Source organism: Panthera uncia, assembly GCF_023721935.1.
Source record: "Panthera uncia isolate 11264 chromosome A1 unlocalized genomic scaffold, Puncia_PCG_1.0 HiC_scaffold_17, whole genome shotgun sequence".
Lineage (NCBI taxonomy): Eukaryota > Metazoa > Chordata > Mammalia > Carnivora > Felidae > Panthera > Panthera uncia.
The window spans coordinates 93,567,462-93,591,037 of NW_026057577.1; the positions used below are offsets into that span (position 1 = coordinate 93,567,462).

Below are 23,576 nucleotides of genomic sequence, written 5' to 3' on the forward strand. Positions count from 1 at the left end.
TTTCCATGATGCAAGGAGTTGAAAATCATTCCTACTTCCCAGGCGCGTTGTGGGGATTAAACAACAAGTAGGTGTCCATGATGGCGACATAAAGACATCCTGCCTCCTTCTCCGGGAGGCACCCTTGAAATGACAAGATGAAGGAGTTACCGGAATCTGATCCGACCTACAACATGGCCAGTGGATGGAGGATGGCAGCTCGCCTTCCAGAGCAGTGGGGGGAGAGTGACAAAAAGAGGCCCACCTGCCTCTAGAAACCCAGGAGAAGCTTAGGCATCGGAGGCACCAGGTACCCCAGAAAAGTTAGGGTGACTCAAGGAGCCGAACACAGAGGGATACATTGAAATTCTGTGACAGCAGCAGTCAGATCTCCAGGTCCTCACCACTTCACCCTGTAGCCAAGTGCCGTTTTCTCAGTTCCCCAAGAAGAAGGGGCTTTTCCTTCAGAACGATTAGGACAAGGAGTGCTGGGCTCAAGGGTACCAGGCACAACACAAGTCAGGGATGACAAGCCAGGCTGAAAGCAGGGGGTGGAAGGGAAGTCGGCACACTGGTAGTCAGACCTTTACTCCAACTCACGAACTCCAGCAGCATAGTCGCCAGGATGATCTCTCCTATGTTTGAGAGAGTTCTCCCTGGAGAAAGTGAATGGCCCGTTATACAGACATTTGTGGACTGCTCAGTTACTATAGAATGATGCCATCCAGTTGACAAAGGCATCATCCATGTACCCAAGGTTTCACTTAGCTCTTTAGTGCTGCAGTCCCAACTATGAAGATCACCAGACATTGAAGGAAACTCTCTAATATGAAAGACCGAGATCTGAATCAACAGACAGGAAAGAAAACAAAAAGGAAGGCATGAAAAAAGCAGGGGAGGAAGGGAGGAAGAAATGAACGAACTTGAAGAAAACAGGGAGGGTGAAGAGGGCCTAAGAAACATTATTTTACAAAGTTTACTAAGTATATAGAAACAGAAGAGATCCTCCATCCATGAAATAAGAAATATTTTATTAAAAAAAGAAGAATGATAATAGAAATACCACATATAAAAACTAATAATATATAAAGAATGAAGGTAAACTTATAGCTTTAGTTTTACCTATTAAAAAGGACAAAAAAAATCAATGATGTAGGCATCCATCCCAAAATATTAGTAAAAGAACAGCAAATTAAACCCAGTAAGAGTAGAAGGAAAGACATTAATAAAAATGAGAGTAGGCCTGAATGACAAAGGAAACAAACTTACAGCAGAGAGGACTGGCAAAGCCAAAGCTGGTTCTTCGGAAAACTGTTTCTTGGTATCCAGGAAGGCGAAAGATGCCTGACCTGGAAATTCTAGTACCAGATATATGCTGAGGGAAGTGAGTACTTATGTTCACCAAAAGACACGAACTAGAATGTTCTTTGCAACTTTATTCATACTACACAAAACTGGAAAGCAACCCAAATGTCCACCAACAAGAGAATGGATAAATAAATTGGCATATTATTCAGTATGTTGTATATTCATTCAGTGGATGAGGGAAACAAAAACCACAAACTTCTGATATTTGTAACAACCTGGATGAATGTCAAAGGCGCTGTGTTGAGCAAAAGAAGCCAGACTCGCAGTAGTACATACTGTGTAATACCATTTATATAAAGTTCAAGAACAGGCAAAATCAACCTATGCTGATAGAAGCTTGGCTGCATTTGCCAGAGCTACATATTCTCATATACTGTAAGTGACTCAATGCCTAGGCACACACCCAACAGAATTTATGCATATGTGTGCCCAAAAGACACATATAAAGATGCTCATTCCTTGTAATAGCCCCAAATTACAATCAACCTAAATCTCCATCAGTTGAAAAATAAATAAATACGTTTTGATATAGTTACACAATCCAGCTGTACAGACTATTACACATCAGTGAAAATGAGGGGCGTCTGGGTGGCTCAGTCAGTTGACTGTCCGACTCTTGATTTCAGTTCAGGTCGTGACTCCAGGGTCATGGGATTGGCCCCATGTCAGCTCCATGCTGAGCACGGAGCCTGCTTGGGATTCTCTCTCTCTCCCTCTGCCCCTCTCCCCTGCTTGCACTCTCTGTCTCTAAAATAAATAAATAAATAAGGGGTGCCTGAGTGGCTCAGTGAGTTAAGCGTCCGACTTCGGCTCAGGTCATGATCCCACAGTTTGTGGGTTCGAGCCCCCCGTCGGGCTCTGTGCTGACAGCTCAGAGCCTGGAGCCTGATTTGGATTCTGTGTCTCCCCCTCTCTCTGCCCCTCTCCTGCTTAGGCTCTGTCTCTCTCTGTCTCTCAAAAATAAATATAAAATTTTTAAAATAAATAAACAAATAAATAAATGAAAATGAATTAATCATAGCTATATACAACAAGATGAATGAATTTTTCAAGCATAACATTTAGCAAATAAGTTAGACCCAAAAGAATGCATACTATGTGATTCCATTTATATTATAGGCCAAAAATTGGCAAAAGTAAACTCTAGTGTTTAGGAATGAGTGCTTGGGTGATGAAAACTATTTTTTATTTTATTATTATTTAATAATAATAATAATGTCTTATTTATTTATTTATTTATTTATTTATGTAATGTTTTATTTATTTTTGAGAGAGAGAGAGAGCAAGTGGGAGCAGGGAAGGGGCAGAGAGAGAAGGTGACAGAGGATTTGAAGAGGGCTCTGTGCCAACAGCAGGAGGCCCGATGCCCGGCTTGAACTCACAAACCATGAGATCATGACCTAAGGCGAAATCGGATGCTCAGCCAACTGAGCCAGCCAGGCTCCCTGAAAACTATTTTTTAAAAAGCAAGGAAATGTTTACTTCAAAAGCTGGGTAGTGGTCAGCCTTGGGGAAGATTAGCAATGACTACAATCTGGGCTTATAGACACAAGCTGGCTTCTGGGTGCTGGCAGAATTTTATTTCTTCACCTGGATGGTGGTCAAATGGATATACATTTTGTGATAAATCACTGTGCTGTATATTTTTGCTATGCACATTTTTTATATGTAATATTTCACAAAACATTTAAAGGACAAATGTACTGTAGACATCTTTCCATGCCAGTAAATATAGAGAAAAGCTTTACAAAGAAGAAAAAATTAAGCAATCAGTCTAGAGACCTGTGAAATCTTGAACACAAAAAAAGTACTTGGAAGGCTCTGGCTTTTGTTGTGTTGCTAGACTAGGTACAAGGACATTCCCTTTTGAAATCTACAGTTCTCTGACTTTGAGGAAAATCCAAAGTGTATCTGGCTTTGTGAAACCAAGATCCAATTTAGAATTAAGCTCCAAGAGGGCAAGGAGCAGGCCTAGATCTGTCCAGCACTATTTCTATGGCTGGGCACACAGTAGGATCTCAATAAATATAAGGTACAAGAATGAACAGAACAGACAAGGAAGAGCTAATTCGCTGTATGTAGTATTGTTAACAAGGCTGCTTTCACCCTGGCAGGGCAACATCTTTGAGTGTAAAGTGCCCAAAGTTAGGGCACCTGGACCCTGGGAGGAAGGGACGTGGCCCCCTTGGCAGTACTGAGTGGGGAGGGGCCTCTGTAACATGGTGGTTCACTGGGGGCGGGGTCTGTGCTTTGGAGGAAGTGGCCACTAGGGGGTGTTGTCTGAAGAGCCCAAGCTAATGCTTTCCAAGTCTTCTGTCTTCGTAGTGTCTGCCCATTAGCTCCAAGACTTTGGTAGAATTGTCTTTAGAAGGCACAGCCTGGAACTAGCTGTGCTGTGAGGCTGAGGTTCATGCTTTGGGTGTGGTGGGCACAACATGGAGGACCCACTACCAGGTGATAAGACCTGCCCAGGGAGGGGCCCAGGGCAGTGTTATGGATTGAGAGTGACACCCAACACCCAACAAATTTGTGTGACATGCTGGCCCTCCCTAGGGCATCCCAGAAATACCTGAGAAAGGGGACTAATCAAAGCCAGGCCTTCCTGATTCCCGGGTTGGCGGTGTGAGTGGGAGCTACCATTATTTGGGTATTAAAGACCATGATGACCTCAGAAAGCTGGGGATCTTGGGTATGTCTGGGTTTCACAGGTGGCACAAGGTAAGAAGGGAGAGAAAATTCCAGACACACAAAATGCATTCAGGAAACTGTGTCTGTGCAGTACTTGCTGTTTCATTTTTAAAGCCTCTCTTTGCATAAATTGGCAGAGGCAGAGAAGGACCTGAATTAGGAATCCTTATTTTAAGAAAAGAGGCTGCACCCAATGCTTCTCATTCCCTGATTTCCCTAGAGTAACAAAAACTCCCTACCACAATAGCTTGCTTTTCTTTGCAGGGTGACTGGCAAGAAGGGAGGGAGGGAGGACAGGCAGCTGCAGAAAGCTGCCCCCTGCTCCCTGTGCCTCCCTCCAGCTCCTGCCCTCTGGAGCCCACCTGGTGTTCTGGGTGCTGAGTGCTCCCTGCAGAGCAAGCTGAAGTGCAAAGAGGGAGAGGCTTGTCCTTTGAAGGCCTCTTGGGGGGGAGGGGGTCTGGCGGACTGTTTCTTCTCTAGGGAGTGAGAATGAGAGGGAGAGAGAAACAAAGGGAGAGAGGGAGGGAGAGAGAAGGAGGGAGGGAAAACACAGGAGAGGGAGCTGGAGAAAGGCAGGGAGAAGGAGGAAGGGAAGTGGGGAGAGAAGAGGAAGGGAAGGAGAGAGAGGAGTAAGATGTGAGGGGCAGAGGGAGGCAAAAGACAGAGAGAGGAGGGATAGAAGCCGAAACATCTATGAGAAAAAGGGACAGATGTGCAGGAAGAAAGAGATAGAAAGGAGATCATGGAGGGAGGGGGCGGGGTGCCAGGAGAGAAGGGATGGAGGGGAGACAAAGACAAGCGCGCAGAAGGAAGGACAGGGCCATCCAAGTTTTCTGGCTTGGCTCTGGAGGTGCAGAATGCAGGCTCTTTGACCCAAACCCCACCAGACAGAGGCCTCAATTATTTCCCAAACCTGGTAATCCATCTGAGCACTATCTGCCACAAACTGGGTCAGCTTTAGCAGGAGGAGAAGTACATGTGGGGGGCCCAAATCTTCTACTATCTGATTGGCGTGTGCCAGGTGGGGGGGTCCTGGCTTTCATTTCAGTCCCACTGGGATAAGCCACCTCCTCTGAATTCAACATCCATTCGATAGAGCAGTGTTAGCATCATGCAGCACAGCATCGCTGCCCAGCACCCCAAGGGTGCAGTGCCCCAAATCCCCGCTCCAGGATAAGCCTGCTTGTGTGAGATGTAGATTCAGAAGAAGGGCTGAAAGTCAAGGGACAGGAGAAGAGGTTAACCTAGGCCACGCCAGCCAGAAGCTAGCAAGCAGAGGGCAAGGGAGTCAGAACAGGACAGAAAGCAGGCAGGGCGACCCCGCCCCAGTCCAGCTACACTTTACCTGCCATGCAATCAGGTCCTTGAGGCGGCTCAGTTTTTCCTGGTCCTCAGGGTGATCCCTCGTGTACTCCTCTGTGAAAAAGGCCTGGGGAGGACAGGCAGGAAGTTTGGATTTCCTGTTCATTTGGCGTGGACCCCAAAACCAATGTCTCTGTTACTGTGAGAGGACTCCATGTGAGGGGGGCAGGCATGAGGTCACACGTATTTGGATGGGACAGGGACCTGTAGGGACTGACACTGTTTCCTCTTCCTAGAGGCTCAGATCAGACCCCATTGGGCAAGGACCACAAACCCCAGGGAAGGAGTTCTCCAAGTCTCCCTGGAGCGGAAGCATCAGCCTCAGTTGGGAATCTGTCAGATGTACAAATTCTTGGGTCTCACCCAGACCTACTGAATCAGAACCTCTAGGTGGGGTGGGTGGGGATGTGGAGGAAGAAGCCCCAGAGGAGATTCTGATGCTGCTTCAAGTTTGAGAGCATTGCCTCAGGGAAGGGAACTCAAAGAGTTATTTCACCCGTGGTGCTCCAGGTGGCCTTACCACCTCCCTTACTGTGTGTGCCCTTGCCCGCACCCCCACCCCCCAGCTCTTTCTGAGACTTATGTCCTTTGCGTGTGTGCACACACACAGACATATATTATCACCTCTCAAGGCTAAACAAAGGGTTACTGATGATGACTGATGGGGTATCCCAGGGTGGCTAGAAGGACTGCTTGTATGACTGGAATTACTGTCCCTGAATTAGACTACTGCATAGTTTTCTTAGTTTTATATCAGTGGAGGACACAGAAAAGATTAATAGGGAATTCATTATGAGATATATTGGAATGAGGCATTCATTTTCCCATCTGTGCTATTAATGTCTGTACTAGGTAGAAGCACAATAAGGACTTTTTCTTCTACTTTAGTGTTGGGAAAAGCTCTGTCCCTCTCCTGAGAAACTGGTATTTTCCCCAGTGGAAAATATGTCTCATAGAATTATTGGCATTTCCCTTTTTGCCATGGATACCAGGAGGCTCAAAAATAAAATCGGTGGCTAAAATGTGTAGGTATCTCTGGAGGGACCTTATGATCTGGATACCCAGATTATAACTCCCATTTTGGAGTTGATCTCCTCTCTTTTCTCTATTTTCACAGACCCTGGGTTTCATTTATTTCCATTTGTTGAGGTCATTTTAATCATCTGTGGAAGAGATAGATTCACACGAAGTGGCATGCACTTTGATTTGTGGCTCCTGTACTTTTGCGATCTGGCTCAGATCCAGAGCCTTTCACCGATGGAGGTGCCTGGATGTGCCCAGAGGCATAGGGGATCTGTGTGATCCCTATTCCTTCCTGCCACAGCAGAATGTAGCATTGAGGCTGGAAAGGAGATGAGAGAGGGGCTGTAGAAACTCTGGAAGATGTATGAGGTCTGCCAAGCTGACAAACAGCTACAGTAAGATAGTGACAGGCAGTTACATCTTCCCCCGGGGGCCCTCCTACCACTGCTCTGTCTCCACTGGGGCCTGAACAGCAGCCCTCACCTTCTCGTACTTGGCGAAACCTCCCATGACAGCAGGGTCCACGATCCCATTCAGGAGCATGGACAGTGGGTTAATGGGGAGGCTTTCGTCACTCTGGTACTGGTTGATCATCATCAGGATCTTCTCATTGGCTGTGGACATGGTTTCGATGGCATTCTCCAGAGGACTAATTGTGGTCTGTTGAAAACGAGATCACCAAGAAGAAAGAGCCTTAGCAGGTCGCTTTAAAAACAGATAGAATTATTGGTATTGATTTCAACCAGGGTTGGAATTCAAATGAAGCAATGCTCCCTGAGGGACTGTAACAGGCTCTTGTTATAATTAGTGAGCTCTAGGGGTTGTCTTCTGTCTGGGGAGAGACAGGCTAACTTTCTGCTTAGTGAGAAAGGCATTTCCCCGGAGAGGTAGAGGCAGGAAGTCTCAAGCTCTGGCTGGGGTTTCAGAAGCTGGGTATGCTCTCGGGAGAGTTTTCTCTTCTTATTACCTGGGCGAAACACGCTCCAATTCAACCTATCCGGTATTGGTTGTCCGCCTACTATGTGTGAGCTATTAGCTGTGTGAGCACCTGGTGATGTGATCACCCAGCCTGGCCCATAGTAGGTCCTAAGATTGTTGTATAAAGGGTCACTGCTCCAAGGCAGGTTCAGTTTAGATGAGAAGATAAAACTAACCCCCTTTCCAACACCTCTTAGAAAGCATATAAACAGAGTGCCATCAAATGGGAACTGGCAAAACAGTGCGGTTTTCAAAAGATGGGATCTGGAATGCAAAACTAAGCACAGGGGTCTGTACACTTTTTCTGTGAAAGGGTCAGGCAGTGGATATTTTAGGCTCTGCTGCAAGGATACAACCCTGCTCTTGCAGAGAGAAAGCAGCTTCAGGCAATATGTAAATGAATGAACCTGGCTGTTTCAATAAAACAGGTGCAGGTGGGATCATGCCCACAGGCCATAGTTTGTGGACCCTTGAACTAAACAAAGTAAAGCTGAGTATAAATCTCAGCTCTGCCATTTTTTTCGAGCTGTGTTACCTTAGGCCAGTTTCTAACCTTTCTGAGCCTTGGTTGACTCCTTGGTAAAATGAGGATAAGAAAACCCGCTTCAGAGAGTAGCTGGTAGCCATTGTTATTAAGTCTTGTCGGTGTTAGGACAGAGACCAGCAGTCGTCCTCAGAAGGGAAGACTTGTCAGCAGGGCAGGGTAGAGGCTGGACAAAAGGGCCAAGGAATTGGAGAAGACTTCTTGGAAGAAGGGACCCTACATTTTATCATCTGTGAGATGATGGTGATATAGTCGCTGCCTCACTGGGAAGTAGCAAAGATTGTTTTAGATAATACAACACTTGACTCATAGCAGAGTTCTTTAAAAATGGGCACCTGCTAGTTATAACTACTGTGTATATGAGAAGGGCAGAACCAGCCTCTACAGCCATGTTCTTGGTCATCCTCTTAAACCATTTCCTTGGATCTGTGAAATCCGAGCCTCTTACCTCCGTGTTTCTGAACCTTTGTGAGGATGACTGCTCTCTGCAGCAAAAAAGGGTAGATGCCACCTCTGTTTCTTTCTGCCCCCTGCCACATTCACATTGGCACAGCCAACATTCAGACACACACACACACACACACACACACACACACGCTCGTGCGCACACACAAACACACATACGAGGAGGGAAATGAACTTGAGGTGAAGGCTGCTCGTGTTGGTGGGCGCTGCAGTCCATATGCCACAAGCTGCACCCCTGGGTCTCATTTCAGTGCAGCACACAGACCAGCCCCACAAGGGTTTTACAAAGCTGAGGTCTAGACCGAGTTCTAAGGAAAATCTGTCAGGACCACTTGGATTCAGCCCAGCACCACACCTGGATTTCAACAATAGCCTGGCATGTCTGAAACATGCAGGCTTTAAGGTGAGTTATTAAAAATGGAAAGTCCTATTGATTGGCTTTTCCCCTCATTTCTGAAGCTATTTTTGAATCCCTAAGTCTTTAACCTCATTATAACCATCAGGAACAGAGAATGAGAATGAACATTCTTTGAGTTTCTCACCTATGACTGAATATACAGCTCTCAGCAGAGTTATGGGGTTATGTATTTGGTGGGAGGCCTGGATGTCAGGGGCTGGTAACAGGAATAAAAGCATTGATCATGATAATGGAGCCGGCTCCATTTACTGATTGCCTCCTATGTGTCAGCCCACGCTGGGCTTATAACACTCTCGCACTTTCTTTTTGTTCCCCCTGCAGCAGGTCAGCAGGTCAGGTCACTTGCCCCAGGGCAGATGACTGCAGAGCTGGGAGGAAACCGGGACAGGGGTGTTCCTGATTCCAAAGGTGAGCTTCTCCCACCACAGACAGCTCACACTCTGCTACCAAACTTGCCTTAAATTCTCTGTTAGGATTCAGTCAGCCTCTTGGAGCTCTGGACACTTTTCTAAGCTAAGCCTTGGTTTCCTTTTCTGCAGTACAGTACAGTATAGGTGTTTAACACTTGCCCAACTTGCTGTGAGGGGCAAATAAATTATCAGGGAGGAAATACTTTGGAAACAGTTTTAAGGGGGAGAAACATCAGCCAAAAGATGAAGTGATGGTAATCCCTTGCAATCAAGTGGCTGAATTCCATATTCTTCAAAGGCGTTTCTCTCATCTCACCCTCCTAAATCCTCTTAGGAATCCCATGAGCTGCATGAGACAGGCATAATTTACTCCTACCACTGATTACTTTGACACTTCAAGTCCCACTCTGGACTTCAGTGTTTTTATAAGCAAATAAAGGGACTGGACAAAAACCAGGAATGGCTTTGCACACTGGAGACTGATAGGCCAATTGGGCCCGGAGAAGTCTATCATTTTGCCAGTATGTGAGTTCTCACTTTTTAAAAAAAATTAATTCACCTGGAGGGAGCTTGCCACAGTTTCTGCCACTCCCTGTTGTCTTGATGTCACTATTTTACATACATACATTATCTTCCTGGGTTCTGAAGGCTTTTGATTTTGCAGCTCTTGGACTAAATGACCTCTAAAGTACCTTTCAGTTCTGCAATTCCATGGTTTTTTAATCTCTATTTTGCAGGTGATGAAAACTAAAGCCCAGAAATACAGTGTTTGTCCAACATCATATAGCTCGTTAATGCCTGAGTTGAATATGGGTCTCTGATCCCCAGATTGGGGTGACTTGTAAAGACTGCATGTTTTCAGGGCCAAGAACAAGTAAAGAACCCTTAATATGCAGAACTGACACTTGAATCCCATCAGAAAACACGGCTGTATACAAACAGTCCCATAGTGTTGACAATTCATGGAAGAAACAGCCAAGATACAAATTCATACAAGACAAAACCAAATTTTTTGAAAATGAGCTCACTTGGCAGGCATGAAACCTTTATGTCTGAGACATCCTGAAGTTCTCGGTAACCCAACTGAGGGGAGGCTATCAGAGATAAGTTGATTGCAATAAACTTTTTGGAGGTCTTCCCACCCTTATATCAGAAGGTACCAGTATAAACAAAGCAAAACAAAAATGCTGGCTCTTTCCTAAATTCACAACCCTGAGTTCATAAAATAAATAACCAGCTCAGATACTATGGGGTTCTGCATATTAATTGAGTGACTATTGATGGATTTACTGAACAAATTGTCTTGAGCACCAATTATGTGCCTGAAACTAATTTTTGCACTCAGAGATGTGGTAGGGAATAAAATAGACCAAAACCTCTCTTCCTGGAGCTTATATTCTAGTAGAGATGATATTCTAATATGTTATTATATTTAAAATTCTAGATATTAAAAATAAACCTATGGGAAAATTATGTAGTCTCTTAGGGGGTGATGGGTGCTTTGAGGAGAAACACCATAATGGGGGTGGAGGGTGGGTGGGAGGGCAGAGAGCACAGCAGGACCTCCTACAGTTTGCCCATGGCCTAGCAGGTACAGGGAAAAGAGTACCCCCAAAGGATAGGTCACAGCCAGGGCCAATGGGTAGAGGCTACATATTAGCAGAAAGTTTCTGATTCCTTACCTCAAAAATGGGATTAGTAACAGTATCTATGTCACAGGGTTTTGTGAGGATTAAATGGGATAGTGCTTTAAAGCCCTTGATGCAGTGCCTGGGACACCTGTCAAACCTTATCATGTACCAATGTGTCCCATGAGTAAAGGACATGAATAGTTTCTTCCTTTCCATGGTGCTGCTTATCATTGGGATGGACTAGGGATATGCTCAGGAAGAAAGAGAGAGGGAATCCAGTCAGAGATATCTGATATAGGAGGTGAAAGTCAAATCTCACTTCTTTCACTAACCTTAAATAACCTGTACATCAGTCCCCTCATCTATCAAATGGGAGAATAATAATGTCTACCTTGTGGCATTGTTGAGGGGTTTAAATGAGGTCATGCATGTGAACAGTTTAGCATATGCTTGATAAACATTTGCTAATGTCATAATCATTATTACATTTCTCCTAAGGTCTAGGCCAAGCCTGTGCACAGGAGATTGGAGGGCCATCAAGCTGCTGGGGGACATTAAAGGCTGGAGTGGAATGGCTTCAAGCTGATGATACAGTAGCTTGAACACATCAGTCAGACCATGTCCCTCCTCTGTTCGTGGCTCTAAGGCATTCGGTAGAAAAGCTAAAGTCCTATGCTGGCCTACAGGGTCCTACAGGACTTGGTATCGGGCTCCTCCTACTCATCCTCACTTGCCCTGAATCAGACACAATCATGTTCTGTCCATAGGGCCTGTGTACTTGCTAGAGTGCTAGAATGTCCTTCTCTGTAATATTTGTGTGGTCCACTCCCTCATTTCCTGCAGGCCTTTGCTCAAAAGCCATTTTGGCAGGGAGGCTTTCGCCTGGCCACCCTGTTTGAAATAACATCTCTCCTGTACCACCTTTCTTTTATTTTTCTCCAAACTGGTTATCACCATGACATTATTATATTTACTTTGACTTTTCAGTATGTCGTTCCTACTAGAATGTAAGCTTCATTGAAAAATCTTCAAGTGCTTGACATGTGTTAGGTACTTATTAAATATTTGTTAAATGAATAAAATGAATAAGACACCCTGAATATGTCACCACTTTTTAAGTTTCCTCACAACCACCCTGGCCTTTCCCTGGCATCCTGGGAGCTGCAAGATCCTTAGCTGTTTGAGGACATGGAGACCCTGAAGTTTATTGAGATGCAAAAGACATATTCAAACAATTGCAGTCTAGCCGGTGTTTTGCCTCTGTGTGATTGCCTCTCTCTGAGCCTCAGTTTATCCAACTATAAAATGGGTTCATAGTGGGATTCTTCAGAGGTGCCCTAAGTTGCTGCTGAGATAGAAAGATATGAGGACATGATTAAGTGGATGGTGTTCTAGGCTCTCTGCCTCCTCGCTGCACCCAACCACAGAAGCCCCCATTCATCAGCTTTATTACAGGACTCTATGTAGGCTTCATTTCAGTTTACCTGATGCTTAAGAAAAAAATCTGAAAGCAGGTAATCCAGATAGTACCTCAGGTCCCTTCCTGCATTGGAATTCTAGCATTTCCCCAGTGGCCTTGAACAAAAGCTTGTCTCCTTCTTACAGTTAAAGGGCTCCTGAGATGTACTATTCCCTGAGGGCCTGTAGACTCACCTGGGACATTTGAACCACTTCAAACCAGCGCAGGATCCCTGGAAGCTTGTATGCAGTTATGAAGGAGGTTCTCTCGATCCACATCGACTGTCCCATAAGCAGGGGGTGGCAAGGGTAGAAAAGAAACACACTTAGGAAACCTGGCTATTAGAGAAGTTTGGCAAGAACCCAGCCAGGCCCCCAAACCTCTCATCAACCCAGAGCCTGAATAAATGTTGCAAGACCCAGAAACATACTCCCACTTTACCCTTAAGAATTCTTTCCTGATGTGAAGTTTAAGTTTTCCCTGGATTTAGGCCTGGTAAGTTTTAACCTGGGGTCTCTGAATAGTCAGAATTTTTAAGCAATAATGAATGCATCTATCTGCATTTTCTGGGGTGGAGGGGTGTTCACAGTGTTCACTACATTCTTTTTTTTTAAATATGAAATTTATTGTCAAATTGGTTTCCATACAACACCCAGTGATCATCTCAAAAGGTGCCCTCCTCAATACCATCACCTACCCTCCCCTCCCTCCCACCCCCCCTCAACCCTCAGTTTGTTCTCAGTTTTTAAAAGTCTCTTATGTTTTGGCTCCCTCCCTCTCTAGCCTTTTTTTTTTTCCTTCCCCTCCCCCATGGTCTTCTGTTAAGTTTCTCAGGATCCACATAAGAGTGAAAACATACAGTATCTGTCTTTCTCTGTATGACTTATTTCACTTAGCATAACACTCTCCAGTTCCATCCACATTGCTACAAAAGGCCATATTTCATTCTTTCTCATTGCCAAGTAGTATTCCATTGTGTATATAACCACAATTTCTTTATCCATTCATCAGTTGATGGACATTTAACTCTTTCCATAGTTTGGCTATTGTTGAAAGTGCTGCCATAAACATTGGGGTACAAGTGCCCCTATGCATCAGCACTCCTGTCTTCTGCACAACATATCATAGTGAAACTGGCAAAATACAAGGATAAAGAGAAAATTCTGAAAGCAGCTAGGGATAAACACGCTCTAACATATAAAGGGAGACCAATAAGACTAGTGGCAGACCTATCTACTGAAACTTGGCAGGCCAGAAAGGAATGGCAGGAAATCTTCAATGTGATGAACAGAAAAAAATATGCAGCTGAGAATCCTTTATCCAGCAAGTCTGTTCACTACATTCTGAAAGGGCGAGTGGCTCCCAAATTTGAAGAATCAGTCTAAGGCAAAGAGCTGGGAGAGACTTAGAGCGTCCTCCTTCTGCCAGTCGTGAGAATTAGAAGACAGATCCTTGCTGGGAAGCACACAGCGGACACTGGGGACTGAAATCACTGTGTCTTCTTATTAGTATGTCCTGGAAGGTTTGACTTCATCAACACTCCTGCTTAGCCTGAGGGTCCCTGCCTTCTGGAAATGCCTGAGTGCCCTGTGGTTGAAAGGTACACCTCACACAAGGCCTGGATGGTATCTTGAAAGTGTAGAGGTTCAAGAAATGAAAACAAACCTGATGGAAAAGACTGGAGAATGGGTGTCATTGTATCAGTAGATGTTAGCTTTACTTCTTTTTGCTTTGGATCAAATGCCCTCCCATTCTGACATTGACAGACACCTGTTCTGGTTGGGATGAGTGGCCCTGGGGAATGATCAAGGCTGCTGAAGATACTCACGGCAAATTCATTCTCAGGGTCGACGGTCCCTTTGCGCACAGGCCGGGAGTAGTGGAACTTTTGCACGTAGTTGGATTTATAAAAGCTGCAAGACAGAAAGAGGCAGAGGCTCCTGGTAGCATGCCAGGTTGCTGACACAGAACCTGAGCTGACCTTGTGCTGTCAGGGGAGGCCCACTACAGTGAACTTCAGGTCTGGCAGTTAAAATTGTAGCATTTAAAATCAGGTGCTCCTGGGGCACCTGGGTGGCTCAGTTGGTTGAGCATCTGACTTCTGCTCAGGTCATGATCTCGAGGCTTGTAAATCTGGGACATGCATTAGGCTCACTGCTGTCAGCACAGAGCCCGCTTCACATCGTCTGTGTTCCCCTATGTCTGCACCTCCCCTGTAGGTGCTCTCTACCTCTCAAAAATAAATAAACATTAAAAAATAAAATCAGGTGTTACTTGTAAGGTGATTGAGAAGCTAAACAGGTCTCATGTCCTTTAAGAACACAATACCCCTTAGAGTACCAAGGAGCTGGAATTCTACCATTAATGCCTACCTAGGTCATCATTTCTGTGACCTCAGTGAAGAATCTAGATATGCCTATGGTCCTAGCCTAATGTCCCAGGGGTATCTTCCAAAGATTTCTTTAGTTATCCCAACCACCCCCCAAATCATTCTTCCTGAATCTCTGGGGAGGTTCTAACACTGGGGCCGGTAGGGCATGGTGCTAGCTGGATGGTTGTTATCTCTTGCCCCAGTGCCTGGCTGAAGAGGTTGGGGGGAGGTTCAGACCCAAGCTGAGCTATACCTGCTCAGCCTTCTGCACTGGTGTGGGGCTGCTGGGACAGACTCCTTCTCACAAAGAGCTCCTGCTTCCCACTGTCCTCCCAGAGGAGAGGGCTTTCTCTAAGGCACTTGAGGTGCTATACTGGGTACCCCGGGTCTGAGGAAGGTAAATTGGGCAGCTCCGAGGTGTGCCCCACAGGCCCCCTGCCTCATGGCTCCATCACTGACCTCACAATCTGCTACTGAACAGAAGGAGGGAGACCTTGCCTTTATGCTGTTTTCTCTACTGCCCCTTCATCATCGTCAGGACATATCCACTGTCAATGCACAACCTCAACAAATGCTGAAAAGGTGTCCCTTTGGAAGAACGTGCTCAGTATGAGCACTGTCCCCGTCCTCACCCTGCCTGTTGCCTGCCCAGCCCACACACTCTGGCTATCCATTCCCTGGAACCACTCTGTCACCTGAGTGACAGGCTCTCCACCTCCAGTTCAATGAAATGTCATTGCTGCTTCCTGATATTTCACTGTGCCTTGTTCCTCCCATCTCTGGCTTCAGCCTTTTCAGGGACAGCACCCAGATTGCTAATTGGGCTGGAGGGGTCATTCTTTTCCCAAGAGGAAAAGAGATAAAAGGCTGGCTAAACCAGAGAAAGAACTGGGAGGGCACCAGGGCCTGTCCTGCCACCAGCTCAGCTTGACAGCTCCATAGGATTTTCTTCCCCATCCCTTCTTCCAATGAATTGTGGGTCTTACTTTATTATCTGGTCAGGCACTGGCTTATTCTTGAACCTTGGGTGTTCATCCAAGACAGGCTGGACGGTGAAACACTGGATGTCTGGGATTCCTGTAGTTAAGGGCTCACAACGTGTTGTGGGCTGCAGGGACAGTTCCCAGTTGAGACCTCCCACGACAGCCCTCCTGGGGCCAAGATTTTATTGAATGACTGACCTCAGGCTGCTGGCTGCCAACTAGATCCTAATGACAAGTTAGAAGTCATCATGGTCCTTATCAGAATTGCCTGTCACTTGTAAGCCCATCCCAGGGCTCAGCCCTTGCTAACAGTTGTTCAGTGGTCCTTAATCATCATTATCATTTCTATACTAACTGTAATACCATAATGAATTTATAGTTCTCAGTCAATTGCATAGCATATCCCCCATGGTCTCCTTGCATCTCGCCAATTCCACTCAGCAGTTATTAATGTAATTCTCCCCCCTTTATAGATGAGGACATCAATGTCAAAGAGGCCAGGTGAATTACTGAAGGTCACACAGCTTGTGAGAGCAGAACAGAGGTCTGTAGTTGGGTCTTTTAACCACACGCTTGGGGTTCTTTGACCCTAGACTGCTCCTCAGTGTGTTCCTTTGACCAGCAGCATCTGCATCTCCTGAAGCCTTGTTAGAAATGATGAGTCTGGGGGGCACCTGGGTGCCCAACTTTGGCTCAGGTTATGATCTCACAGTTCATGAGTTCGAGCCCTGCATCAGGCTCCCTGCTGTCAGTGCAGAGCCTGCTTTGGATCCACTGTCCCCCCCCTCTCTGCCCCTCCTCTTGCTTGTGCCCATGCTCTCTCTCTCAAAAATAAATAAATATTTAAAAAATTATAAGAAATGGTGACACCTACCTCACACCTATGAATCAGTGTCTAGAGTTTTATAAGAGCGTCATGTGATATAGAGGCATCTTTAAGTTTGAGAAGCACTGCTTTAGAGCATGCAAATAGATATCATTTTGCATTCCAGCCCTGAAAATTTGAAAGTAACTGCTTGTGGCAGGATTTTGAGGCCATGTCCAGGCTGAGTGGGAAAGAGTTCTATGATTGATTAGTGATGCCTGCCATGGGCGCAGGCTATGGGAGCTTCGTCTGCCTATTCTAGAACTTTATTCATTTTAAACCGATAGCATGGCAATCCAAATAAACAAAACCAGTCATCACTGATCCCATATCCTGGCCCCTGTTTCCCTTCCCGTGCCTTTCATGTCTCCTTTACTCATCTCTTTTCAGGTATCCAAGATCTCTAATCCCTTCATTCCACCCAATGATTACCACAACTCCAAAAACTCTCCCTGAGCCTGGAATTTTTGCCAACCAAGGAATCACAAGCTCTTCTTTCTGGCATTCAAAGTTTCTCTCTGGTTTCCCAAAAGATTCTACTATGCCCTTTGCTTGAAATATTTTCTCACATCACCCCCTCTTCCCGTGAGCCCTTGAGGCAAATGTCAAATACCACAGGCTCCATAAGTATTCAATTTACCCTCAGTCAGGTGTCGTTTCCTTCCTTTGACTCTCCACAGCATTTTGCCTATACTTAGGACTCTTATCTCTCCAGCTTCCTGTCTTTTCCCTTCCCAGACCCTCCCCACCAGACTGTGAGTTTTTTGATGGCAGAGGCTATGATTCTTTCATACAGAAGAAATGGCCAAAATATAACTCCAAGTTAAATTCAATTGTCCCCCTCTGATAAACTCACTCCATATTAGTATGCTGTGAATTTAATTGTTTTATCTCTGCAGAATATTTCCACATTAAATGAGAGTTCCTTAGAGAGAGAGAGAGAGAGACAGAGAGACAAAGAGACAGAGACAGAGAGAGAACACAATGCTTAACATAAATAACAAACCTCACTGGAAGGATTTCTGTAATATTCAGAAAAACCATTTTCTTTTTCAAGCCATATAGCCAACAGCTCCCTTCTCTGGGAAGGAAACCACTTTGGTTTCCACACCAATCCATTTATGTAGCAGCCAATCTATGGCTGCTCTCCCACTACAACAATAGAGTTGAGTAGTTATGACATAGAGACCACATGACTGACAAAGACTGAAATATTTCCTATCTGGTCCTTTATACAGAAGTTGGCCAACCCTTGTTCTAGAGAGGCTTCTAAGTCACATCCACTGATCTTAGCAATTGGCCTTGGACCAAGAGGAGAATCCAAACCTGTCCTGAGGAAACTAGTGACACCAGAGCCTTTAAATCATGCCCAGGAGGATGCATGGCTGGACTGTCTCACTACATGTTGAGTCTGTACATGGAACTGGGACCCCAAGGTTTGGGCAGGGGGAATGTGGGAGACAGGACACTCAACTAAGAGGCCTTAGCTTTCAAATGTCTTCCCCTACTTGGTTACCTAAAAGAGAAGACATGAGATGTGTTGCCCTTCCAAAACTGCTTGCTAGCTTTTCTACTAGCAAAGGTGAGAGGACAGAGCATTCAGAGCTCAGGTTTTGGCAACAAGGAGATCTGGGTTCAAACCCTAGCTCCATCAGTTTTCAGCACCTTGTGCAAGCTGCTTATATTTTTTGAGCCTCGGTTTTCTTATTTGTATATGCAGAGAGTAATAATACCCAACTCATATGATTACTATAAGGATTAAATGAAACAATGCATGAAAAATGCCTGGTACATGATGAACAGCTAATAAAGAACATCCTGTTCATTAATTTTAGTGGAAGTAATGGCATTATGGAAAGAATATACACTTTGAGACAGATCTTGGAGTTCAAATCTCACTTCCATAACTAGGTTTGTAACCTTAGGAAAACTACTTTACTTCTTTGCCCTACACATTCCTTCTCTATGAAATAGGACAGACATAATACCCATCCCATAGAGTTATTTGGGGGTTAAAGAAATAATGGTTATAAAGCACTCAATCTATTCATGGCATGAAGAGGACTTTTAGCGAATTTCAACCATTTTTCCTTTTCAATCTGGTTCCTGGTGCTACTAAATCAGGCCTGCATATGATGAGATAACCTAGTAACGCGTAGTCTCCCTTCACCCCAAGCTAAAATGCCATGGAGCTATTCAACACCACGAGTCCACTTAAGAAGGGCCTTAGTGCTAATCTCCTGTCTCGCCTGTAACCAAAATCACATTTGTAACCAGTCAGCCCCAGGACTAGTTGCATTTCCTCTTGCAAATACCATGGTAGAGCAGGCATGAAGGGCAGGTGAGCATAATGAAAAGGTTACAGATGAATATGTATCACCCAAGGGAAAAATATTTGGATTAAGGTTCGGCAGACTTAGCAGACCAGCCATGCAAACTGTCAACCCCATTTTAAAGGCTGTAACTTAATTTGTGCTACAGGGTGTGGTGCTGGGAGCCAGGGTGGGCTAATACATCACCACTCAGCTGTCTGCCTGATCCTTGGGTTAATGTGCTCTCTGCCACCAGGAGTCTTGCCCCCTGCCCAGTGTCAGCTCCTGGACCTATGAACACCTCACTGGCATCATCTCATATCCCCCATACCCTCCTCTGTAGACTTCAGTGAGCTGGCTCCCTCCCTGCTTCCTTCCCTCCTTCTTTTCTTTCTTTATCTCTCTTTTCTCTCTCTCGTTTCCCTTTCCATTAATCAACAAGTATTTTATTATCATTACTTTTTTTTTTTTGCTTTGTGCTGGGCACAAGGGGAGATGGGGGGACTTACTACAGCAAACAAGGCAGTGCAGGTCTCTGCCCTCCCAGACCTTATAGTCTAGCTTATGTGGACCTTTAAAAAGCACAAAAGATAACAGATTGAGATCAAGTCTCTAAAGAAAACAGAGTGTGAGATAAGAGGCTCATGGAGAGTTCAGAAAAGGCCGCTTTAGATGAGTGACCAGGAAAAGCTCTCCCAGGAAGTGACACCAAGTTAAGATCTGATGGGTAAGAAAGGGGTTGGGGGAAGGGCATGGCGAGAAGAGGGAACAGAAGATTCATAGGTCCAGAGGGAACCAGCTAGGTGTGTTTAGACAACAGAAACGAGGCCAGTGTGGCCAAAGAGACATGAGAAAGGGAAGGAAGAATCCTGGGGAGGGGGGGCAGGGTTCAGATGGTGAAAAACCTACTTGCCTTGATCAGGAGTTTTGATCTTATTATAAGAGAAGTAAGGTGCCATTCCAGTTCTTGGAAGCCACTGTGTTCCTTCCCACTCAAGGCCTGTGAGCACGATTGTCTTTCCCTCTGTCTGGGCCCTTCTCCCCACCTCCTGCTAACCTTTGCCTTGTTGCTAACCTTAGACATTACCTTCCTCAAGGAAGCCTTCTCTGCCCTCCCACAGTGTCCTGCATGGCTTCCTCTTGGCATTAATCCCATTTCTACAAATACATATTTAATGATGCAATTAGTTGTTCACTGTCTCTTTTACTTGCTAGATAGACTATGAGCTCCCTGAAGGTAGGACCACTTTGTGAGCGTGATCATCAGTGTCTTGCACAATGATTGGCATAGAGCCAGGGCTCTATAGTATTCACTATGAGAATGAATGAATGAGTGAATTAAACAATGAGCACAACATTTAGAATTTCCCGAGATGGATTCTTTGGATACCATACTAGACACTGACATTGGCACCACTGCAATGATTCTGGCAGCAGCTTCTAAGCTCTAAGGTGGGGCTCTGTGGGCCTTTGCCTGGCCCCGGCTGGGCCATTCTCCAAGGATACACTGGCCTGGGGCATTCTTCACGTCATCCCCAGGGGCAGAGGTTGTGTTCATCTTCTCTGCATTGGGGAACTGGCTCATCAGCTGCATCTGGAAATCTTCTCTTCGCTCATACTCCTTCCCTCGGTAGATGAACACTTTGTTCTGCAGAGAAATGACACCCAACAGAGATCTTAGGGCCTAGGCTTGGAAAACATGACGCAAGCAAAGCTGGGGGGCTTGTGACATGAGCACCGGCTCTGGTGACCTCCTAGAGATCTCTCTCCTTTCTGCTTCCCCACCACAGAAAAGAGAAGCTCAGCTCACAGACCTAGCTAGGTATACCACTTCTTTAAAAAGAATGATTCTAAAAGGAGAGGGGATTGTGGATGCTGAGAACTTTTTCAAACTGTCCTATGTATAAGTTCCAGAACTGTTCTTCACTCAGCTTTCAGTGTGTCATACCTGGTCTTTTGTTTGCATGACCACAAAAGGTCCCTCCTGCCTTTAATGAGCCATGTAGGCTGGGCCTGCAGGTTGGAAGGTACCAGTTTTTGGGTCCCTCATCACATCGCTCCTGGCTCTAAATCCATGAAAATACATTCTTTACCCTTCTTTGACTATGTTAGCCTTCTCTAGATCAGTAGTTTTCAAATAGGAGGTGATTTTGCCTCCTAAGGGATACTGGCCATGTCTGGAAATATTTTTGGTTGTCACAACTTGGGGGAGGGGGAGCTACCGGAACCCCGTGGGTAGAAGCCCAGGATGCTACTAAATGTCCTTTAATGCACAGGACGGCCCCCTTAACAAAGAACAACCTGACCTAAAATGTCAGTAGAGCTGAGGTTGAGAAACCTTGTTCTAGATCATATCTACCATCCGTGCCACCTCTACTGGCCCAGAAGCTCTTCAGTCTAAACCCACGTCTGTCACCTCTGCGTGTCAGTGCTTCCAAATCTGGGTGATTGGCAGATGGGCCTAGGAGACTTCTAGAAGTTCAGATCCATAGGCCTTGCTCTAGACCTGCTGAAATGGAATCTGTGGGAGTAAGATCCAGAAATATGTGTTTTTAACAAGTTCTCCAGGGGGTTCTGATGTACAATCAGGTTTGGAAAGCCACCTCTACTCCAATGAGGAAACCCTCATTCTCTACCTCTTTTGCAGCCTGTGGTGCTTACTTTTGTGAGTCCACTCTGACTTCCCCATTGACTGGTAACAGTGAGTAACTTAGCTTCTCAACTAGACTGCAAATCAAGTAAGGTCAGAGATCAGATTTGCTGTTTCTTTTGAATGTCCCTGACTTTAGAATTGAACCTCAGGTTCACTGGATGGAGTCCTCTGGGAAGGAAGCCTACAGCTGACCTAATCCAACTCTCTACATGATCAGTGAATAATCCACAAGAGCATTACTTCAGAAAGTATGCTCCAGAGGGGGGCCTGGGTGGCTGCATCAGTTATGCATCCGACTTCAGCTCAGGTCATGATCTCATAGTTCATGGGTTCGAGCCTCACATAGGGCTCTGTGCTGACAGCTTAGAGCATGGAGTCTGCTTCAGATTCTGTGTCTCCCTCTCTCTCTCTCTCTCTGCCCCTCCCCCACTTGTGCTGTCTCTCTCTGCCTTTCAAAAATGAATAAATGTTAAAAAAAAAAAAAGTATGCTCCAGAGACCCCTGAAGGTCCCTAAAACCCTTTCAGGGCCTCATGAGATAAAGGAGCACGCCTCATTATAATGGTCAGTTGTTATTTGCCTTTTTCACTATCATTCTCTCAGATGTGTGGTAGAATTTCCCAGAAGCTGCATGATATGTGCTATCACTACAGACTAAATGCAGAAGAAAGTGTAAGTACCTAGCCATCCTCTCTTAATCTAAATATTAAAGAGATTTATAGAAATATGTAGCAATCTCACTGTTGGCACACATTTTTTATGGGAAAATATAACTATTTTTTCATAATGATGCAAGTTATGCTAACACGTGACAGGTTAATTATTGTTATTTTTAAATAAATTGATAAATATTTTAAAATTTTCTTAGTTTTAATTTTGAATATGATAAATGTAGACAGCTAGAGTCTATCAATACAAAAGTTCATTGGAGACCTCAGTAATTTTTCAGAGAGAAAAAAGATTCCTGAGCCCAAAAGGTCTGAGAACCAGATCTCTACAGTGCTGGCAGGGTAGCAGAAGTCTACCGGCTCTCCTTGAACACCACACTCAAGAGATGGGGAGTTTGCTACCTCATGGGGCAGCTCTGGTTGCTGTGTATCTATAGGAACATGGGGTAGCTGAGAGTGGTGATGATGGAGGAGACTGGGCATGTGAGGTGAGGGCAGCCCTCAGATGGAGGAGAGCACATAGTCTCAGTACAAGTGGATCCCTGAAGCACAAAGTGGCGGCTGAGAGGCCCCAGGCCCCTGGCCTGGGTCTCAGTCACCCACAAACTCACCCGCAGAAAGGAGGGAAATCCCTGGCCATAGTATCCAACAGCAAAGTAGTCTGGCTTGGGCCTGAGGATTTTCATGATGTTTTCATAGAATTTTGCCTGCTGGATCTGGAAGGAGAAAACTCACAGCTTGTAACAACATAGATATGTGTATCAAAGGTACATTCAACTCAGAGAGGCCACTCTTTTTTTTTTATTTTTTATTCTTTAAAATTTACATCCAAATTAGTTAGCATATAGTGCAACAATGATTTCAGGAGTAGATTCCTTACTGCCCCTTACCCATGTAGCCCATCCCCCCTCCCACAACCCCTCTAGTAACCCTCAGTTTGTTCTCCATATTTATGAGTCTCTTCTGTTTTGTCCCCCTCCCTGTTTTTATATTATTTTTGTTTCCCTTCCCTTATGTTCATCTGTTTTGTCTCTTAAAGTCCAGAGAGGCCACTCTTGAGAGATGATCATTATACCAGAACCAAGATGCCCACTGCACATATTTGCATATCTGTGGGTATGTCTATAATCATAATAGCAATGGCTGTATTCACCCTATACCAGGTTCCACGTTAATCACTCTACCTGCACCAGCTCATTTACTCACATCATCCTCTTAACAACCCACAAGTTTCGTATGTCTGTTTTGCAGATAAAGAAATGTTCTTCGTTTCTCACAGTGCAGCTAGTAAGTATGAAGCTGAATCCAGCCAGCTGTCCAGAGCCCCCACCTCGCCATGCTGCTCTCTCCTTCGGGCACACAAGGCATGTGTTTGTGGGGGTCTATGGATGCATAAATAT

General features: G+C 45.2%; 1 protein-coding gene across 3 annotated transcripts in view; it reads right to left on the bottom strand.

Annotated features, from left to right (window-relative positions):
• The window catches only part of DOCK2 (dedicator of cytokinesis 2), a 415,558-nt gene that overhangs the window by 9,585 nt on the left and 382,397 nt on the right, over positions 1 to 23,576 (bottom strand). For all 3 annotated transcript variants that reach the window (XR_007461385.1, XM_049647803.1, XM_049647801.1), the window contains exons 40-46: positions 22,788 to 22,892; positions 20,363 to 20,504; positions 15,683 to 15,764; positions 14,154 to 14,238; positions 12,520 to 12,606; positions 6,904 to 7,080; positions 5,381 to 5,464 (exon numbers count right to left, since the gene is read on the bottom strand). Coding sequence is in view for 2 of the 3 variants with exons in the window: in XM_049647803.1 (XP_049503760.1) it covers positions 5,381 to 5,464; positions 6,904 to 7,080; positions 12,520 to 12,606; positions 14,154 to 14,238; positions 15,683 to 15,764; positions 20,363 to 20,504; positions 22,788 to 22,892 (762 nt within the window). In the remaining variant the exon portion in view is untranslated. The remainder of the gene's footprint in view (positions 1 to 5,380; positions 5,465 to 6,903; positions 7,081 to 12,519; positions 12,607 to 14,153; positions 14,239 to 15,682; positions 15,765 to 20,362; positions 20,505 to 22,787; positions 22,893 to 23,576) is intronic.